Here is a 22,078-nt window from a genome sequence, read left to right as displayed (position 1 = left end):
GCAAGGGCACCATGTTTCTGGTCACAATGTAGTGATACTGTGTGAAGGCTGGAAGCCCCATTAGTTTCAGTGTTAGATAGATTCCATGTTTCATATCTGGTCTCGGTTATGAACAATAATGAATTCTAAATGAAGAAGCTTGGCCCTTTTTAGCTGAAGCAGTCTCCGCTTTAGCTTAAATAAACTCGTCATAAACCTTGCTGTGTTGAGTAATTAGGCGATGAACGATCATATAGTGCTGGAGCAATTCACCGCTCATCTGCCAAGGGGAAAAGTGGAATGGGTCCAGTGCCAGCATCGCTGAATCCAGCTGGCAGAGGATCATATGGCAGCCTATCCGGAGGCCTCATCATCATCTCTCTCTCTTATCACTCTCTCCCTCCTCCCCTTCCTCCCGTCCTGTTCCCTCACCACGGAAACAGGGAGTCCCCCACCCCCCAACTCCCCGACTCCAGGGTTTGCTCAAACCGCCGGTTTGTCCCTCTCCTCTCACCCTCAGGTTGAGGAATCTGCTGCTGCTGGCCAAAATTCTGGGAGCTGCGGAGAGCCTGGGTATTTCCAGTGACCATGTCCCCACCTCCATCCCTGTGATGGAGGTGGGGACATTGTTCCGGATCCCCGATGCGCCACAGACCGCTCTTGATCAAGCTGGAACATACCACATACCTGTGAGTATTAAGGGGGTTACATACCAAGTCTTGGTGGATTCAGATTGTAACCAAACCTCCATCCAACAATGCTAGGTTCAAGATGATGTTTTGGTACAAGTGGCCACGTGAAGGTGAGGTGTATGCATGGTGATATCCACAATTACCCTGTAGTGATTGCTATTGTTCAATTTTGGGCCAAAAGCATAGTTTTGAGGCTGCAGTTAGTCCCCGCCTCACCCATCCACTAATCTAGGGTCGAATTAGCCAGCATTAACTTACGTTAATCGCGGTTCCCTTTGAAAGCATTGGCATGGCCCTCGTCGTGCCTTTAGTCCAGATGGCACGTGGGCATTGCTTTGTGTTGGTTCTGGTGGACTACACAATGCAATATCTGGAAGTGGTTAAAAAACTAAATTTAATACGTTCTTGACCTGACGATTAACGCAGGAGAGTTTGATATGGGCTTAAGAACTTCAAAGCTGGCTGTATAATAGGGGTTCTTGGCTACGGGAATTTACAACGGGAGATAAAGCCCTTGTATTGCTCCCCACATTGAGCTCTAAATGACTCGCCAGGTGGCAAAGGAGCTTTGAGGTCACATGGCGAGTTGGGGAAATCGATTATGAGGTTAAACTAATGGATAGAGGTGGAGCACGACAGATTTACCACCTCAATCTCCTAAAACCATGGAAAGAGATGGTCCCAGTGACTTTGGTGATGGTGGTTCTGGAGAGGGATGAAATCAGACTGGAAGTGAACTTAAAAGCTAATCGAGAGTCCCCAGTCACTTGCAGAGATCACCTCTCACCGTCACAAGTCACAGAGGTTGCCAGGTTGCAAGGAGAATTCTCTGACGTGTTCTCACCTCTTCCCAGTCGTACAAATCTCATAGAGCACCACATCGAAACGACCCCAGGAATAGTGGTACGTAGTTGTCTCTACCAATTAGCCGAACACAAAAAAAGTGGTTCGGGAAAAATTAATGGCCATGCTGGGTATAGTGGTAATAGAAGAATCACACAGTGACTGGGCCAGCCCAGTGGTGCTGAATCCAAAGAGTGACTACTCAGTCTGGTTCTGTGTGGATTATAGGTGTAAGGATCTCCCTTTCTCCTCCAGACCAGCAGAGGGCGCTCATCCTGTACCTTCCATGCCATGTTCCTCTCCCCTCCTGCAGATGGCACTAACACCCCTAACCCAGTTCAACAATCCACTCATTAACCCTCATTCCCTTCACCTGTGCTTTGCCCTATATAAGCCTGTTTGTTTTTCAGCAAGGTGTTCAGTCTTGAGCCTTTGTTACCCAGTTTCTCCTGTGACAGCCCTCAGTTAAGTCTCTCTCAAGTTGTGTATTTTTTTGACCCTTGTGTCTCTTTTTGTTTCTCTGTATTTGTGGAAGCTCGGCTTACCCTGTTTATTTGCACTTTGATAAACTCTACTATTAAAAGATAATATTTTTTGGTTTCTCCCTGATTGTTGCTCTTGGGTTCAACAATCAGGGAGTTAGCTTAGTGGTAGAACACCAAACACTTGAGCACCACAGACCCGGGTTCGATCCCCGCCTACGGCAGCCCTGTTACAATAGGTATGTCAATGTGGTGTCTAAATTTGATGTGTACCTGATGCAACGGATTGATGAACTGCTCGATCGGTTAGGCGTGACTTGTTTTTATTCGACACAGGATTTAACAAAGGGATATTGGCTGATCCCCTTAACTCCCATATACCATGAAAATACTGCATTTTCCACACCATTTGGATTACACCAACGTGTACAGAAATGTTTTACATCAAAATTTGTAACTGTATATGGACTAATATGAACTCACAAAGAACAATTACATTTTATTAACTAACATTAACAAAGATTTATAAATACTGTGAATGCCATATTCCATAAATTCCATAAAGGTGAAATGTGTTAATTTTGATAGTGTATAAAAACCCTAATATATTTATGTATGGTTCATAAGGCTTTTGCTCGCCTAAAAAAAGGCTTTGAGATAGTAACTTCTTGAGTGCCTAGAGGAGCATGAATGAATTTAGTCACGACTCTAAAATTACCCAATAAATTGAGGGTTGCATGCTATATTGAGAGGTAACAGATAATCAGAGAAAATTACTATCCCACTACCTCGAGGCACCCAAAAATGTATAGTTTATTTGTGAATTAGTCTCTGTGAAATTCAGATACAGTGTGAGAAACATCCCCAAACATACCACCTACTTATTCGATGCTATGTCCTAGACTATAATGGTCTCGAAAAATCTACTTTCTTGTTCCCGCGAGCTCTGGCTAACAACTTTCCTGCAACACGCTATCCCCGTGGACAGAAACAATGAGAGTGACAAGCCTTCATTAAAGCATCAAAATTCAAATGTTATTCTTAGCCTGGGGTGCGCTGAAGCCATATCAAATAAATTCATAAAGAGACCCAGGCTGAGTTAGAACAGAGCTGCATCGGCCTTCCAGTACAATTGTGCCCCAAAAATGCCAAAAGGTACCATTTCTAGTGCCATCTTATTATCAGTCAAATACTGCAGACGTTATAATGAATTGCAAAGCTCTGCTTAGATTTGCAGTTCTGATTAAGGCTTATGTGTCATGTAATTCAAATGCAGTGCTTGTAACCACCAGGCCAGAGATGGGGTGAATAAGTGATTCAGTTATTTCTTGTGGAGGTTTAGCACCTTAGGTAAGTGATAGAAATTTGTATTACCTCACAGCCAGAAATTAATCAGTCATTAAATCAATGGAATTGGATGTTTTTTGACACTGTATCTTGTATAAATAAATAATAGTTAAAATGATATGAATCCTAATGGGACCTAGTGCACATGATGAATTAGCAAATGCTATGCAAAAAAAACCTACGCAAATGGTGAGCAGTCTACCCCTTTAGGGTAAAATTATCTCATGAATATTGGTGGGTTATGCATGTACTGCATATGTGAAATTCATGTGTGTTTAATGCTTCAGACATTACCACATTACCATGGTACTCTGAAGACAGCAGAGTAAGCAAAGACTTGACTTTACTACTTTAATCAATAACTTTCAGTTCCTTAGGGCTTAGATTAACATTGTAGCATTGACCATGAATATAGTGCCTTCTCAAAACCGCTTTCGCAAAACTTCTAGAATCGCTATTCCTCATACAGTCAGGAGAAAGCCTTTTCTTTATAGGTTTTGGGAAACATCAAGGTCATTGACAGAGAGAGCAGCTGGGATACTGCAAATAGCCTTCCGAAGGACCCCAATTTTAGGAATGAGTGGTTAATGCAAACAAAGTTCCTGAACGCATTAATTTGGGAAAACATTTTTGAATTCTTTGGATTCTTGGATGAATTCTTCTGAGAACCAAGGATTCAGGCTTTGCAAAGAAACTTGTAAGATGTAGCATTGGCAACAATATTGGACACGATAGTAATCCTCGTGAGTAATAAGAGTAATTGTAATGTTTCATTGGTCTGTGTTTGTTTCATATGTAAGGAATTGCGTAGTCAGACATTTTTATAGCAAAATAAACCATGATCATGACTCCAAAGAAGAGTGGATCATGCTTTTTACTTAAGAAATACATAATTCCTTACAAAATATTGATTAGAGTTTAAATAATTAAAATGTGGCAGAAAACAAGCAGCACAACGAAAAACAATGGCGAAGTGTATGGCAGGATGGCTGTCTTCTTTCTCATTTGTCTCGTTATAGCCATGATATCTCACATTTTGGCCGAAATGATCGCATCTGGATACCCTTATTGAGGGAGACCCCCTCTCCCAGTTGACTGACTTATAATATGAGGGAGATTCCCCAGCTGGTGAACATCGCCTGTTTCCTGACACATGATGCATACTGAAGCTGGGAGATCAGACAGAGGAATCCCTGGGCCGATCATCACTTATAACACTCTCCCTTCATCTGGAAACACATTTATTAACCCTTCACATTCGCAGCTTGCGATTGACTGTTTTTGCTGTTTAAATAGTATTTATCACCAAATCTTGTACGCCTGATAACTATGTGATGATTAGTTTTTCAGTCATAACACTGTTGTAGTTTGATTGTGTGCTGAGCATAAATTGGGACATACAGACATTGATTGTCTGGACGAAGTGCTTTTAGAGGATTTCATAAATCGCTTGCAAGTTTTCATTCTTTCATTCTAGGAAAATACAGTTCCACACTTGTAATGGTGGGAGGGCGTTTGCTTTTCAAAGAGGTTAGCTGATCATAACAGTGGGTGCGTCTTAAAGCTGAAGTACACAGAAAAACAAGCTTGTCAGAGAGAGGGACAAATAGAGGGTAGACTAAGGTAATTTAATGATATGTTATGAATAAACAATGTTTATTTTTATGCAAAAAACTTAAATAACATTATAGGTGAACATCAAGATAGAAAAAAAAGAAAAATAAATTATGCATGTCATAACCATAAAGCTTTCGAGAGATAAATCCCATCCTGGGTCAGACATACAGATGAGCCATCTCTCACAGTGGCTGTGCATGAGCAGCCCAGTTGCTTTGTCAAAAAGTCCAGTTGAACTACTTACTCGTTCTCTGGCAGCTGGGCACATTGCTCTGGACAGCTCCTGACCAAGCCAGTCACAATTCAATTCGTCAATTCATTTATCAAGCACTTTGGGCCAGTGCACAGGCTGGGCATGTCCCCCTGTTTCCTACATAACCTCCATGGATAAGAAGACCATAGTTTACAGTAGAGGTTGTCTGATATTGGATTTTGCAGATACTGAATACTACGCTAATAAATAAAGGCAGATAATCAGGCTATTGTTAAAAAAAAAAAATCATAATAATAATAATAATACAAAAAAAATGTTGTCTTAGTTTTTTCTTACTGGCACTGACATAGAATAATAAAATCCCAGATCCAAACATAAACACAAACACACACACACAAGGGAAACAAAATATGCACTCTTACAATCATCTACAATGTATTATAATAACACATTTTTGTAATGTATATTGTGTCTTATGTTTACAGACTCTTATTTTGAAATTATTTTAGTTCCTGGTCTTATCACTGTTCTCTGTCCTCCCCGTGATTTATCCCAGATGGCCTGCTGGCGAAGCTTGACCGCAGGACTCGTAGGCCAGGGCAATAATGAGGATGCCTCTTAGAGGGCATCCCGCCCACCAAGCCGTGGCAAACCGCAGTGGCTACATAGAACCTGGCAGTGGCGGGGCAAGTGCCCGCTGACAGTTCTTTCTACAGAAAATCCTGAACTGAAGCAAACTGGCAGTTAGCTGGTTCTGTAATATGAACTTTAGTAGAAGGAAACGCATGCAGGCGCATTTGTGCTATGTATGCGTCACCACGATCAGCCCCCCCCCCCGGCGACTCGGGGAGAAGTAGAGGAGACATTGCGCTATCAACAGAGGTGAAGGGGTCCTCTTCTGCCCTGAAAAATCTACCCAGATCAGTTCCAAGTGGAGGGAGCCCTAGCACTTGAAATGGTCTCGATAACCTCAAGATAAAACCGTGTGAACCTCATTTGGTACCCTTAGGGGCCAGACATGAAAGGTTTCACAATTCGGGCCAAGGATGAGAAGGTCCTCCCTGTTTGGAATCGCCCAAGGCGAGCCGTCGAGGAGAGGTATTAACTCCGAGAAACATATCCTGTTCGGCCAGCGCCTCGCCATTAAAAGGAGGCAAGACCCTTGCTGGTGAACATTGCCAAGACTCCCGGGAGCAGAGAAACCGGGGAAAGAAACGCATACAGACGCATTCTGGGTCATGTATGTGTCTTAACATCCAGACTAAAGGGGGCTGGGTGATTTCAGGGAGAAGTAGAGGAGACATTACGCTATTCATAGAGGCGAAGAGGTCCTTTTCTGCCCTAAGATCTCACCCAAACTTGTTCCAAGTGGAAAAAGCCCGGCATTTAAAAAGGTCTCGATAACCTCAGGAGAAAGCCCTGAGTCCCTCAGTTGGTACCCTTAGGGGCCAAACATGAAAGATTCCACAATTCGGGGCAGGGATGAAATATTGCCCTGTGCCTGAGATAGAAGATCCTTCCTGTTCCGAATCACCCAAGGCGAGCCGTCGAGGGAAGAGATTCGCTCCGAGAACCAAGCCCTGTTCAGCCAGCGTGGTGCTATCAGTAAGAGGCAAAAACCCTTGCTGGCGAACTCTGGACAACTGCTACCTTAGGGTGGAGTTCTTAACTCCCCCGTTGGTATTTTCTGTCTGGACAGTAAATCTGCTCCCACATACGGGCATCCAGGGATATAACTTACCTGAGTGACAGGAGCTTGCCCTGGGCCCTAAGGAGAATCCGACACGTCAGAAATACAGCTGACAAGAACGTGGGTCTCCTTGATGATTTATGTAAGAGGCTACCGCTGTATTGTCCACCCGCACCAAGACATGGCAGCCTCAGGAGGAGGTATTTCAGGGCCAGAAATACAGCCATCAACCCGAGACAGTGACTGTGACAACCGAGCTGACGACCCTCCTATCCCCTTAAGCTGGATGACCACTTAAGGCCGCTACCCCGCCTGTCAGGGAAGCATCTGTCGTTAGCAGCCTGCGACAACAAGACGCACCTAGAGTGGGACCCAAGGCAGAAAACCGGGGTCTGAACCACATAAAAAAGGGAACGAAGCCTGAGGCGCGTAACCCTTAATAGCCTAGGGGTTTTTGCCCTTGGAAGAAATCCCTGGCTTTGGGCCACAACAAAAACGGTCTCAAGAGCAGAAGGTCCAGAGGGATCACCGAGGACGCGGTCGCCCTGAGACCTGGAAATCGTTGATACTGATAACAGTGCAACCTTGACTAAGCCTGACTTTGCTCAGGGTGATCTGAATGGAATCAATCCTAGAGGGAGACAGTTGTGCACGCATTGTGATTGAACTCCATACGATGCCCCGATAGACAGTGTTCTGAGTGGGAGAGAGGACGCTTTTCTTGGCGTTGAGCCTCAACCCCAGAGAAACAGATGAGCTAACAGATGAGAACACCCACGGGCAGTTCAAGCTTTAAGATCTAAGCCAGACGCCACCTCTCACCCTCCATGGGAAACGGGAAGTATTAAGTGTAATAACCTAACTCTCTCTCTGGAAGGGGAACACATACCATGGCCCCTTTAACCAGGAGATTACATTTTTTTAAATAAGAAAGAAATCCAGTTTACGGTAGTGAGAACACGCCGTTGAAACATGGAAAAGCGACGAGTGAATTAAATCCTGATGCCCTTATAAGACCCACAGAAAATAATATATCTGGCAGAAGTTTCCACGCTGCCAGGATCTCTGAGATGGGTATTAGATTTTAACACTTCCTGTTGAGGGGTTGTCGAGTGTTTCGCGTCCTGAATGAAATGTAGGAACAGCGAAAACACCCAATTTTGACGGAAGCCTTTACAACCCGAAACACCAAGAGGTGGCGGGAATGGAGGGGCTTCGAGGGGGTACCGGGAGGGGTGAAGTGAAGCACGCGTCCTGTCCCGAGGGGAGCTACCCCCTAATCTAGGCGCAAGACCATCAGGGTTTTCTCTTACTAGAAATTATAGTCCTGAGGTCTTGCTTCGGGGGCTGGCGAGGGCGGCGAGACTGTCCCCAATCCCTGGGAGGAGGAGCACGACTCGCCACGCTTTGCTTTTGAGCCTCCCTTCAGACAGCACAGAGGCGGGTCTGAGGCTTGCTCATCAAGCGTTGTGCAGGAGGTCAGCCTGGTATGCCTGTAAAACAGCATAGTGTGCAGAGCAGCACCAGCCTGACCTGCTGCTTGATAAGCCCTTCCCACTAAAGTGGAGGTTGTCCTACAAGGCTTTGAGGGGAGAGATGGCTTCTTAAGTGACGATGCCGAGCCCAGCGAGAGATACCCCGCAAGCGTCTCTCTGACCAGTGGCATCACTGAATACCCCCGTGCCTTAGCACCCACGTCGAGGGTATGTGAACACAGGAAGAAATTTGTATTATTGTTTTTTTTTAGGGGTTCTTCCATGAGCGAAAAAGCTCTTCATGGAGGTTATCAAAGAAGGGACTCATGAGGCGTTCCCTTTCTTAGACTGGAAGATAAAATCTATCCCCTAATTTGGTCTCTTTTTCACGTGGCCAGTCCAATCTGGCAACCGCACAAGTAACAACATCGAGCAATTCCTCCGTAGATTTTATATCGCGGACGGAAAGCTCGGAGGCGGGAAGAGACACGAGATCCTCCTCATGATCCGAAGAAGCGTCGGAACGCGCTTCGAGATCATGTGAAGGACCAGCTGGGTTTGGGGAGAGAGCGAGAGAAAGGGATCAACCCGTCTTTTTTTTTTTTCGTGAGTGCTGACTCCCGGAAGCAAGTGAGGCGAGCGCAAAGCACTTTGCCTGAAAGCAAATCGCAGTGCTCGCACCCGCCCTGCTGCAACGCGAGAGCAGCATGCTCTTCCCCCAAACAAACAGAGCAAAAACTTCGTTTCGTTTGCGGCATTCAGTCATTCTCTCTTATTTTCTTTTCTTTTTTAGAAATGTGTGTATATATATATATATATATAATATTTTCTAAACAGAAGAGAAAAGAGAAAAGGTTGACTGCACACTGCCTAACAAATTCTAACTCCTAACAGAGGAAAGAAAGTTTTGACAGGGTCTGTAAAACACACAGACACAGAATCGCTCCGAAAAAAGAGTTTTTGAGGACACCTGGTGACGTATCCATTTATAGCCTGGCCTCAGGTGCATCTAATGATTACATCAGCCGAGGCTATAAATTCCGGTCAATGTTCATTGACGTGTTACACACATTATTCACAGCTCTGTCACAACTAGGATTGTTCCCCATAGCGCTTAGCAAAAGCGCAGAATCATAGTGAAGCTTTTTGTAAAGGGAACACATTAACTACGGCAACAATGATACAGAGTAGTTCAGCCAAATGTGGATTATAAAAAATGTGCGCTCTGGCAACATCCACACTAATCCACTTTCATTTGAAAACTTTGTTTTCAGTTTTCTAGCATCATAGTTTTAAAAAGATGTGGTACTAAAGAGTGTTTTTGAAAGTCTCCGTTTTCAGTAGAGGAAAATGGCATTACACTGTAGATGAAAGGCAAATTAAGACTAAAGCATACTTAGGCTTTCTATGTGTTACTACATCTGGTGGACAAGACTCGTGATGCAAATTTCATTAACAGCAAGTACGTACAGACTGTCCGTGTGCAGCCCAGTTTTTCCTGACATAAGAATAGTGGTAACTATTGGTAGGATCACAAAGCAGTTGAAGTGCAAATGCATTGAAAGCGTATGTATGGGCTCGCAGTTTAAAGAGTATATTTCGAAAAGGCTGAACACTCGACTGTGTATTAGACGAAGTATACCTTAGCCTTTAGTGTGGAAGTGGCCTCTGTTTTCTGTGAATCTGAGCAAAGTTGAGACAAACCTGTCTGCCAGACAGATCAGAGTCTTAGGGACACGATTTCAGTCAAAACTCTATTTTCACAAAATGTCTAGGTACTCTGTTTTGCCTGTGCAGAGCTAAATTAGCCGGAGTATGCTGTACCTCATTGTGTAGAGAAGTGTTCCATTGTCAACCAGTCGCAGAAGTTTGTTGGGTGTTGTCATGTTGTGTGCTACTGACTTCTTCCCATTGTGGAAGAAAGTATCTGGGGTCCAGATCTTGCTGGCAAGAAGGTTGTTAAGTGGAAGAACCTGCATAGGCCCATCAAACTTCAGCCTCTCATCCCGCCAACTCTGCCGGAAGAACACATCAATCGTGTACTCCTAAAGGAGAGAAAAAGAATGAGTCAAGACTCGCTGACAGCTCTTTTAAAACTTCACATCACCTCCCAAGTTGAACTGCTTGTCTGATCTAATGCACTCTTAGCGAAATGTGAAGCTCTTCTCCAATCTCGACAAATGACTCAAGTGGGCAAAAGATTCAAGAGTTTTGCTTAGTCCTTGCAGTTAACAGATTTTTCTGTTTGGCTGTCCTTAATTGGTCAAGATGCTTTTCTCAGTCGTATATTTCAATAATGAATAGCACTTTAAGGAGAGAAGCAGCCTTGTCGGTGTGGGATCCTTAAGGCTCCTTCAAAACTCGAATGATTGCATTTTCACAGCTGTCGCTGGAGGGATAAAACAAGCCTTTTCTGAGAGTTAACACTCTTGACCATATGGAACAAGGGACACTGTACTCAGTACAACTCTGCTGAATCCTCAGAATGTCTCAAAACTACATACTTCCTCTCCAGTGATGAGTATTGCTCATGTTTAAAGACCTAAGACAGCACTATCACAGCTTACATAATTATCTACAAACATCAAATGCAAACTTATCTACTTCATATTGATTTTTATTTCCAATGAATACAAACAATTGGAATCTACATTCTTCATGAGTTGAAGCTAAATCCATCTTTTGAGCATTATTTCATTTGTCACTAAGAAAGTTCTGTATCTTGTAACTGAGTATGCGACAAAAACAATTACAGGATATACCATTTTTTTGTTGTTGTGCATTACCAACTGAGAGCTATGAGGTTTTTGTCATGCTTCAAAGGTTTCAATTTGCTGGAAAGCTACTTGGGAAGCAACAGATGGAAATCTGTTGCCCAGTCCATCAAAAATATCAAGATGCTCTCAAACGAAGGCAGAAAACAAGTCAGATAAAACCATTCATTACAATTGACTAGTCTTCAGGACAATTTCAAGACATCACAGGCAAACATATGGGATGTTTCTCTGTGAATACCAGTTTGTGGTTTGTATTTGCAGCATGTGTATTCTACCCCATGTGGTTTCTGTACATAAATTATTTAGTAAGCACCTGACTTCAGTCTGAAGCATACAACTTGAATCTAAAATTCTTTGAGCATTTCAGTTGCCAAGATGAAGTCTACACTCAGTGGGAAGTGAGGAACAAAGTGAAAGCTGACATCAGATGGCATCTACATCTGAAAGCATAGAAATAAGCTCAAGAGGTGTTTCTAGCCTAGACATTTGTAAAACATTCTCTGCAATGCTCGTATATATGCAAATGCATCACATCGATCGTATGAATGCAAAATCAATGCAGGTAAGTCGAGCAGCACAAGCATTTTTTAGAAATACTAGATATTTATTTTTTTAATAACACAGGTTTGATAGACAGGATAGGATGCATCTTGATCTGAATGACAAAATGTTAAGTCTCAAATTAAAAACAACACAAACAATGTGAAAGCTCATGGTGATGGCCCTGAATGGATTTCTATTTTTTCATTGTGAGCAAGTGTCTTAGTAATGCTTGCACACATAAGATTACCTGCTATTTGCTCAGGCTAGAAACGGTGCTAGCCTTTGGTTAAGATAAGCACAGGAAACTCCAAAGAACTCAACAGCAGCCCACTTTACCTGACTACACAGTGTGTTTCTTCAGCTCACTTTCGTGAGGACAATTTCAGCTCAGTGAATTTCTGGAAAGTAATTTTTTTTTTTTATTATCTACTAACAATGTCCAACAGTATGTCCAATGTAAATGCACCACAGGAGATTAAGGTCATTTTTGTCACTTTTTTTCTTCTGAAAATCATGTGTTTAATAGAATTCTGTGCTGGAAATTAAATTGATGTAAATTATTATTATTATTTATTTTTTACTTTTTTTAAATGAAATGGCCAACTCCTTTGTCTTGCCAAGTCTAATTTCATAGGAGACATTTTATGTATCCTAAATACAATTAAATTATATTTTCACACTTTTTGCACAATTTGGCAAAATTACTGCTTGATTGAGCATGACGCCCAATAAAAATGCTCTACATAATACATAGAATACACAGAATACATCACTTAATTCATATTTTTGTCAACTTGGTAAACATAACAAGTACTGCACTGACATTCAATTCATTGTGCAATGTCCATACAAAGCTAGTAAACCTGAGGCCTACTCAAAGTGAATGAAAGTAGTCAAAGTAGGTTTCAAGTTGACAACTGAACTGAACCAAACCTTTTTCTAAATCTTCAACTCAGAGTTTTATCCTAAGTTCATGAATAACCCTGGACATTAAAAAGTGATGTTTTCCACTGAATGCTTGAAGCATGGAGAGAGTCTGGGCGATTTACAACTCTGGTTAAGAAAAAGAGATCATTATTTAATTCTTAATAATGTATATATACATTTACAGAGCTGCAAGCTTGAGATGATTACATGGAAAAATACTGAATGTGTAAGTGTATTTATATAGGCTCTCAATAAAATCATATAGGCTTATTTAAAAAGCTTAAACATCTATATAGTAATTTACAATCCAAAAACTTGCATATTTGATTAAAATGAAAGCTTTATGTAATTTAATGAAGTGCAAGCCATGCCACTTTGTATTATACTACAATATCATTTTAACCAGTATATTATTTGTTCAGGAAGAAGTATCGGCACATCTTTAAAGTGTAGGAATCATGTTACTAACACTTCTGCAAACAGTCAGGTTTTTTTTCCCCCCAGAGGGTTCTCAGCATCACCCACTGCATACAGGTACAGTATGTATAAAAAAAAATAAAAATTAAATTAAAAAAATACAAAGGATCTCAATAATTCGGTTTTAATGTGCCTCTCAAAAGATAAAAGGTTGTCAATGCTTTTAAAATCTTATATATATTTTTTAATAATCTTCTAAATATATTTGTGATTATTTTATTAAGTCTTAAAATATAAATCAAAATCAATTCAATATTTCCCTGTGAAGCGAATATGCAATGTCGCATATTATCAACTTTTTTTTTTTAAATCTATTTTTATTATTATTATTTTTAAAAAGTGTTCAAAAATAATTTTCAAGTGCATGGAGCAGCAGAAGCGCTTATCTGAAGGCACGGGAAAGATAGACAGTCTGATTCAGCATCTAAAACTAATCAGATCATATTCTCTGTTTCAGGACAGTTGGTGGGCCATTACTTGCATTCACAATGAAATGCTGATGTGTGAACAGCATGAGTCATTATTAATATGCACCGTAAATGTACTTCGCTGACAAACGAGAACATATGTAACATATTTATGAATATAAACACAACTTATGCAATAAGTAAAAATATTGACTGTGCCAGTGCTGGCCAACTTAACTGAGTTGTCCTGTTGTTTTTGACAATGGTGTTTTTGTTTCTTCGAATGATTTATCTGATACATTTTTGGTGTATATTTCTGAGTAGGAAAACACAGAGAATAGAGCACATTATGGAATAAAGCAAATACTTAATATGTACGTGTAGTTACAACAAATATATAGTTAACTTATAATAAGATTAGGCTACTTTATACACCATACACATATTAAAGTATTATGTGAAAAACATATTTGTTTTAACGCAGTATTATATCTTCCATACCATGGTTTTATAGACCATGACCTGGACAGGAGCAAAAATGTACATTATGAACATCTCTTCAGCCCCCACTACACCACTGTATCAGTATCCGTCTGTGATCCATTAACCAGAACAATAGGTGCTCTAGAGGTAAAAACCAGATTAAAATCTTCAGACCAAAAAATCTGAGTTTGCTTAAACTAAATTTAAATTTACCTGGGTAGCCACTGTCCAATAAGAAGAACGTCAATTCAGGGTCGGTTTTGATCTCCAAAACCGAATGAATGTCCATCCAGGAATCAAATGCCCTGTCTTGCCCTGTCGATCACGTTCCCACTTAGCCAGATGGGATTCAGTAGATAAATGTTTTTCTTTTGGATTACTCAAGAGTTTGTGTAGGAGTCGGTGTTGTGCCGGGAGCCGGATGTTTGCTGGATTCCATCACTTAGATAACATTATCTAGTGTTGCAGACTGTTTGTTGTTGCTGTTGAAAAGCAGAAGAGAAGCACGGCTCTCGGGAGAGTGAATAAACGTCACATCCTTTGGATTGTCTCGGTAAAAGCGACCTGCTCCCTTCGCATGAAAATAAGTCTACAGGCTTTAATAGGCAACCTAGGAAGTCAGGGAAGGGCTCGTTTTTTAAGTTGCAAGCCGTTCACACATTGGCAAAAAAAAAAGTGAATATTACATGAAAATTGTTACTTACGGCAACTTATAGAAGGAATTAATCAACAAAAAATGAGAGAGAACACATTACTGGTCGCTTAATAAAGAATTATAGAGTTTTGACCTGAAAGTAAAATGTGACATTATTATCCACAAAGCTTTATCCATAAGGTTATTTTCCTCTGATAACTTTTTTTTTTATGCATATAGGCTACTTGGTATCTTCAGAAGTATAATTCAGTAAAATACAATCTGAGCTCTTTGTCTGGGATCCGGTTGAGCTACGCTTTCTTCTCTTTTAAAATAAAGCATGTGAGACGTTCTTCAAAGGAAAGGCAGTAGCGTATTGTCAAAACAAGTTTAATTAAACTATCAAAACTATCATGTGAAGGTCTGGTTGATTAATGTGATCACATTAGTATTTGCTGGTATATGAAGCAAAATGTGGTTCAAAAAAGTTTTTTCATTTGTTTGCAAAGACATCAAAATGTACAATATAGACGTATTAACAGCATCTAAATCATAAACCCTTTTACATTTAAACAACTTTAGAGACATATAAATATAAAATATATACATATAAATCAAATTTTTTATATATATATATATATATACACACAATACTATGCAAAACTCTTAGGCACATAAGCTGTTTCACAAAAACCTTTGTCTTAAGATGGTTATTTATATCTTCAGCTTTAGTGTGTCAATAGGAAATATAAATGTTAGACTCCCAAACATTACTTTTGTAAATAAAAAAGATTAGAATAGAAGAACAGGGAGCCCTGGACCAGATGTCATGGCCCCCAAAAAGCCCCCCACTGAACATCGTATATATACTGCATAGGGTTCAATCGCATTGATTTTGCTATGTTTCGCCTCTCATCCACACTCGAACATGTTTTCCTCCATCGAAAATGTAGTGTTTCGAAAACGCTCTTCATTAATGCATACTTTGGAAAACTATGACATTAGAAGCTGTTTTAATTTCAAAACTCCGTTTTCAGATTAGTGCGGACCTGGCCTAAAATTGCATATTTTAATTACTTTTGTTAAAGATTACACAATTGAATTTGATGGAATTTTGTTATGAAATTGAAACGCATGAATCTTAAAAATAGGCTAAAATATTTATTTGCGTGTATTGCATGTTTCAGTGTCTTTGCAAACTCACGAAAAAAGAAGCATATAAAATGTACATCTAAACATTATGAACAAATATCTATGAATACTAATGAGATAACCCTGAGTTGATCCATGCAAAACTAAACAAGAGAAGGACAGGAAGTGTTCAGGGTCTTCCACTCACTTGCCTTAATGGGGCATTGAGTTTTGACCCACTTTTGAGAGAGTGTTGGAGGAAGAGAAAGAGCCCGGGAGAAGCAGGTTTTGCTTGAGCCCGTCGCAACTGAAAACAATCCAGCAACAAGCATCTGATGGACTTATCAGTGATGGGCAGTGGGTTGTGACATAACATGTTGAGCTAATGAGCTGTGAGACAGAGTGTGGGGATTTGTCAACCACAAATGAAAGGTGTTAATGCTGAGCCTCTTAAAAATGCAATGCAAAACTGTAAGAATGGGGTTCTAGTTTTTATACTGCAGCATTCTGGGCTGAGAGGACATGTGACCACTTTACCTCCTCTTCAGGGGGATGACGAAAACTTGCTTAAAGAAAAGCATTAAATTGTCTACAAAAATTTTGAAAAGTTGAATGATCTAATTTAATGTAACACGAGATCACATTAATCATTAATGATGATGCGCAAGACGAGAGGAGCACAGCAACTCGCACCTGATTGAGGAGGAGAAGAAAACAGCTCACAGTCCAGATGCGCTACAAACTTTACAAACAGCATCTGGTGCTGTAGATCACAAAGTGTGAGGAAAATATACAAAAATACAAAAGAAGTTAATACAGAATCACTCTCATTGTAAAATAAAGTGTAGCCTTGACCTTATTTACTTTGCAGCACCCCCTTCGGGCTGCGGTACCCATATTATCAATAAAAGAGCGGTTTCCTCATTCCCTGGGTCATCTGGCCCACAATTGCCTTTCTCAAGGCAACCCGGTTCAGGCCATACACCCCCTGCGGGTTCGAGCACACTCGACAAGAAGTGTGGCATCCTCGTGGGCACTGGCCAACTGCACCTCCCTAGCAAACATATGCAGAGCAGCGGGCTGGGCAACACCCAATGCCTTTACGAGATTTTACAATCTCAGGGTTGAGTCGGTCTCGTCATATGTTCTCTCAGGTCCGAGCACATAGAACTCAGGAATGCGGAACATCTGTCCGGGTGTTCCGCTTGCACATAGTGCCTTTCCCCTCCACTGAGGTGATCACGTGCACTCTTTTCCCCCAGGAGAGTCCACTAGAGTTGCACTCCCTGGATGTTCTTTCTGCCTTACACTTTGGTCTGTGAATTCAGCAGAGGAATTCCCCGACCAGACCCACTACGGGTACTAAAAACTACTCTGTACTGGAATAGGTTCTCCACAGGATGGGCCTTTGTGGATTAATTCCGCTGTGTGTATTTTCCGCGGTACTGGCGGACCCGCGTCTCCCTTGGGCAGTCCCCGCTTCCCCGGTCACCATGTTTGTAGCAGGTAGGATCTACCACTGCGCCATTTCCACTTGTGGCCTAAAAACCCATGTGACGTTTTTTAGCCACTCTTTACCTCCCCCCAGCCTGGGCAGGTGGTGGTCTCCGCGGGGTCTTTTCCTCCTGAAAGAATAGGAGTTGGAAAAGAACACCTTCCCTGATGCATATAATAGCGTTAAGATGGCCCTTTTACTCTATGCAAGAAACATAGAGAGAAAAGGCGCGGCTGGAGCGGCCTGTTCCCATGCTTGGCACGTCACGTTGTTCCCCCCCTCCAGGATGCTGGGAACCTAAAAAGTTTATGATGATTTTTTGGCATGCAACTGCCTGCCCGCACCTGCGTCAATGGCGCACATACAGGGTTCAGAGCATGGCGTGATTGAATAGGGACCCCTAGTGTCACTTCACTCGACACAACGTCGAAGTGAGTGACAGAGGGGGAACATCTAGGTTACTGTTGTAACTTCCATTCCCTGATGGAGGGAACGAGACATTGTGTCCCCCCTGCCACGATGCTGAACCGAGCCACTGTAACGGCTGAACCTTATTCTCGGCTTCTCAGTGCAAAACCTGAATGTGCATGATTCCCTCCCTTTATACCCGTATGTCCGGGGGAGGGACATGCAAATTCTGTCTGCCAAATTCTCATTGGCCTTTCCTTCAAGAAATCCCCTAGTGTAGCTTCACTTGATACGTCTCGTTCCCTCCATCAGGGAATGGAGGTTACAACAGTAACCTAGATGTTTGTTTTTTTGTGAGTTAATGATGGATTGAAGTGAACAGAAAGGTGAGAGGAAGTTTTCACCCCATTATACACTGCAACAAAATAATTTTTTTGTTTGTTTTTTTTGGCTTGTTTTTCAGAATAGCTATCTAAAACTCCTTTAAAACAATGTACATTTGCATCTTACTTTTATACCAACTTAACTGAATAATTACACATTGTTTAATGGCACACACTTTTGGAGGTAGCTCTATTGCCCTCTTGAGTACTGAGTGTTGTCAAAGCCACAATAACACAAGAATGCACATTAAGCATGTTCATTGTCAGCATGTTCAATGTCAGCTACGTCACACTGTTTGTTCTGCGGCTGTGATTGGTCTGTGCTTAGCGAAATTTGAATCACTGCCCTCAGTGGAAGTGTTGTTGAAGTGAACCGTCCACATGTTGAACCAATTGAATCAACATTATTTATGTGAAAGCAATTACTTCCTGGTTTTTATGGGACCAGAATTTGTGTCTTGATATCCGTGGGTTGGAGCATGTGCACACACTGCTAGACCACAGCTCGAACATTAATCAGAATTATTTTGTAAATTACATAAGAAATGCTGTATTCATTTTGAATGGTGTCGTATGATAATAAAAGCATCGGAGAAAGACCCAACAAAAAATGAATCACTGATTGACAAGTCATTATTACATTCTAGTCTTCTGCAAATGAACCATTACGAATCAACAACGAATCATTAAAATTATTTAATTTAACCACTCAGGATGTCCATTTAATAGTCCATGGCTGTTATGTTTATACTTTTGATAATTAGAAATGCCTTTAAATTATCATTAAAAACTATAAATGCTGTTATGCATTGTAACTGGTATACAGTGGTCCAAAAAAGTATTGGGGCATTAAAAGAAAAAGAAAAGAAAAGCAAGAAACATCTGCAAACAAATGATGCAAGAGCATTATCACACTTTTAATGTGATATCAGAATAAATTATATTTTCTCCCAATTTAGAATGCCCAATTCCCACCTAACCTCAATCCAGGTGGCGGAGGGCAAGTCTCAGTTGCCGCTTCTGAGACAGTCAATCCCTGAATCTTATCACGTGGCTCGCTGTGCATGACATCGCGCATGCTACTCTCAGTAATCCACGCACAACTTAACATGTGCCCCATTGAGAGCGAGAACCATTAATCACGACCACGAGAAGATTACCCCATGTGACTCTACCCTCCCTAGCAACTAGGTCAATTTGGTTGCTTAGTAGACCTGGGTGGAGTAACTCAGAACGCCCTGGATTCGAACTTGAGATTCCAGGGGTGGTAGTCAGCGTCAATACTCGCTGAGCTACCTAGGCCCCAATAAATATTTATTTTTATTCAATGTCAAAATCTAATGCAGTAATGTTTTTTTTTTTATTGTTTTGTTTTGTTTTATCCAATGCCTTTTTTTACCTTCACACCTTTCTAAGTGTGGCTTAGAAAGTGGTATTTTCCAACTTCCCACTAGAGAAATTGCAATGGAATGCCACTGAAGTCGGACTTCCAACTAGGAAACTCTTTTGGAAATCTACAACTCTGATTTAGCCGAAATGCAGGTGCATAACATCACACAAACATGTCGACAACCAGGGAAATGTATAAATTAAATGATAAGCATACACATTTATTATTTAATATCAATTTATGATATTAAATCAAATGTATGAGTATGAATATCATTAATTATTAAAAAGTTCCTACATCACATGATAATAAAGCTTGCTTAACAAACGTTTGCAGTGAGAGGTGCACAAAACACAGTAAATTATACTCTCTTTTGATAATCATACACATGTAGCACAAATGCTAGATTTGCAGCATTGTTTATTATTTGGGTTGCTAGTAGACATCTCTGTCACACAGTCACACAACAGCTAAGCTAATGGGAGGGTTGCAGTTCTGTGTCCTTACATATTATCTTCCGAGCACCTGGCAAAGGAATGCCTTTTTGGTCGGAGATCGAAGGTATCAAGAAGGATTATCCCACATATGACTTTGAAAAGAATGTCACATTAGTGTCCAAATACAATATGGGGCCCCTGTATTTGAGGCTACAAGCTTGTGGGCAGGCCATCTTAGTTGTGTTCCTAATTTAAGGTACTTGGAATCTCTTCGTCTGAGCAACCAAAGAGGATGAACGCAGTCGCTTTGCTGCTAGTCAGTTTTTGCGAGCTGTGAAGTCATTCACGTCACAGTGCTTATCTGCAGGGCACAGGCCCTACAAGAATGTCTGACATGAGCTGCCGTGGTGCCAACTAATAGGACACAAGCTACTGCGAAAATTGTGCTGGAAAGAATTTGCTCACCTAAAATGTGCTTAGACGCTCAAAAGGCGAGCAGACATGCATGCTGTAGCTCAGAGAGCACCCAGAGACAGCAGGCATACATCTGAGAGTTTTGTACTGTTTTCTGAGTGGAAAGGCATCCAACAAAGCGATCAATCTAATGATATGTTTAATTTTCTTCAATTCGCAGAGCCTCTTTAATCCACTTAAGCAATCAGATGGAGATTTTATTTGTTGGCTTAAAAGTAGGTAGATGTCAAATGGTGTGAAATCAGGAATTAGTTTGTTTAGTTTTGAAGGGTTACCTACCCAGTTTCAATAATCTTTTTACTATAACTATATTTTTGCTAAATGATCACGTGGCTTGTTGTACGTATCGCTGCAGTTTCCTGGTGAAATTAACACTAGAGGTGTTACAACAACTTTCACACAAATTACGAGTAAATTGGCAGTTCAGAACAAAAACAAATTGTACCACCCTGTTCCTTACACAATTAAATCTTATAATAAACACAATAAATCTCAAACCTAAACACTTACCACAGTAAATTACATTTTAGCATTTCATAACCAACTACATTTACAAGCTTGATCCAGTGTGGTTAAATTATGCAATATCATGAGACACATGATAACCAATATCGTTATCATGGTTTGAATATGTGCTTGAGCAACAGTATAAAATCTCTGTAAAGAACTCTTTTAAGAAAATAAAGTTGAAACACATGTTCAACGCTAAATCAAATTTTTAAGCATTAAGCGACTTCAAAGTGTAATAGTAAATTAAAGAATTTCATTTGACATTTATTTACATTACAATTTAAAGGCTGGTTTAGTGGTTTCAGTCTCCTGGAGTGTGAATAACTTATAGATGGCCATGTCACAGAGGAGTGGCCTGCAACACAATCTGTGCCTTCTAATTCACTGCTGCTACAAAAGATTGGAGGGGCTTTTATGACGACAGCTCTGGTAGAAATCACTTCATCACATTGCCTGCAACACAGCCATATGTCTTTAACCCTGTTTACACCTGGTATTAAGATACCAGGTTTTTCTGGTTATCTGATCATATGTGGTCAGCGCTAAATACAGGTCTAAATAGGGTCTAAAACGTTTTGTGACCAGATCACAAAAAACAAATATGAATATGGTCAAAAACTCATGTGGTAACAGTATATCTGAGGTGTAAACGCTAATCTGTCCTGAATGCAAAACAGTAATTTAAGCTTTGCCTTAAATTGCTAATTCGGCTTTAAAAGGAAATAATCGTCTGCTCTGAAAAAACTAAAACAAAAAACATCTGCTTCTCAGGTTAAGGCAGGTAAGCCACTGAAATAACAGACAATTCTGCAAAAAAATTTACATTTCTGGTCGGATTACATTTCAAATGCATCTGGGAGAAACAGTGGAACGTGTTTTTGTTCGCTTTCTTTGTCTTTTATGATTTTTATGTGCTTTAATGTCATGCAGTAGCACACTGACATAGTGATTTATATATGTTGTCCTAAAAAAGAGATCCACAGAAAGACGTATTTAAGCAACCAGATGTAAACGGCGATGTGTCTTGCCTGACCACATGTGATCGGATCTTAAAACCAGGTGTAAACAGGGTCTATGAATCCCAAGCAGACATAATGCTCCAATTCTGAAACAGATTATCACCCACCACTGGCAGATGGTAAAATGGGCTAATTCTGTGTAAATGATGAGATTGTGGTGTCTGTCTTTATATTTTAAAGCTGCTGCACACTAAATGATCAAGGACAGTATTCTGGAAGCTTAGGTTCCCACATGACTCGCATC

General features: G+C 40.8%; 1 protein-coding gene across 1 annotated transcript in view; it reads right to left on the bottom strand.

The window, feature by feature from the left end:
* Positions 1 to 22,078, bottom strand: part of LOC127624925 (gamma-aminobutyric acid receptor subunit alpha-2-like) — a 288,461-nt gene that overhangs the window by 163,315 nt on the left and 103,068 nt on the right. The window contains exon 5 of the mRNA XM_052099853.1: positions 10,164 to 10,384. Within this exon, the coding sequence (XP_051955813.1) occupies positions 10,164 to 10,384 (221 nt within the window). The remainder of the gene's footprint in view (positions 1 to 10,163; positions 10,385 to 22,078) is intronic.

Source organism: Xyrauchen texanus, chromosome 31, assembly GCF_025860055.1.
Source record: "Xyrauchen texanus isolate HMW12.3.18 chromosome 31, RBS_HiC_50CHRs, whole genome shotgun sequence".
Lineage (NCBI taxonomy): Eukaryota > Metazoa > Chordata > Actinopteri > Cypriniformes > Catostomidae > Xyrauchen > Xyrauchen texanus.
This window is presented reverse-complemented; position numbering and strand designations above follow the sequence as displayed.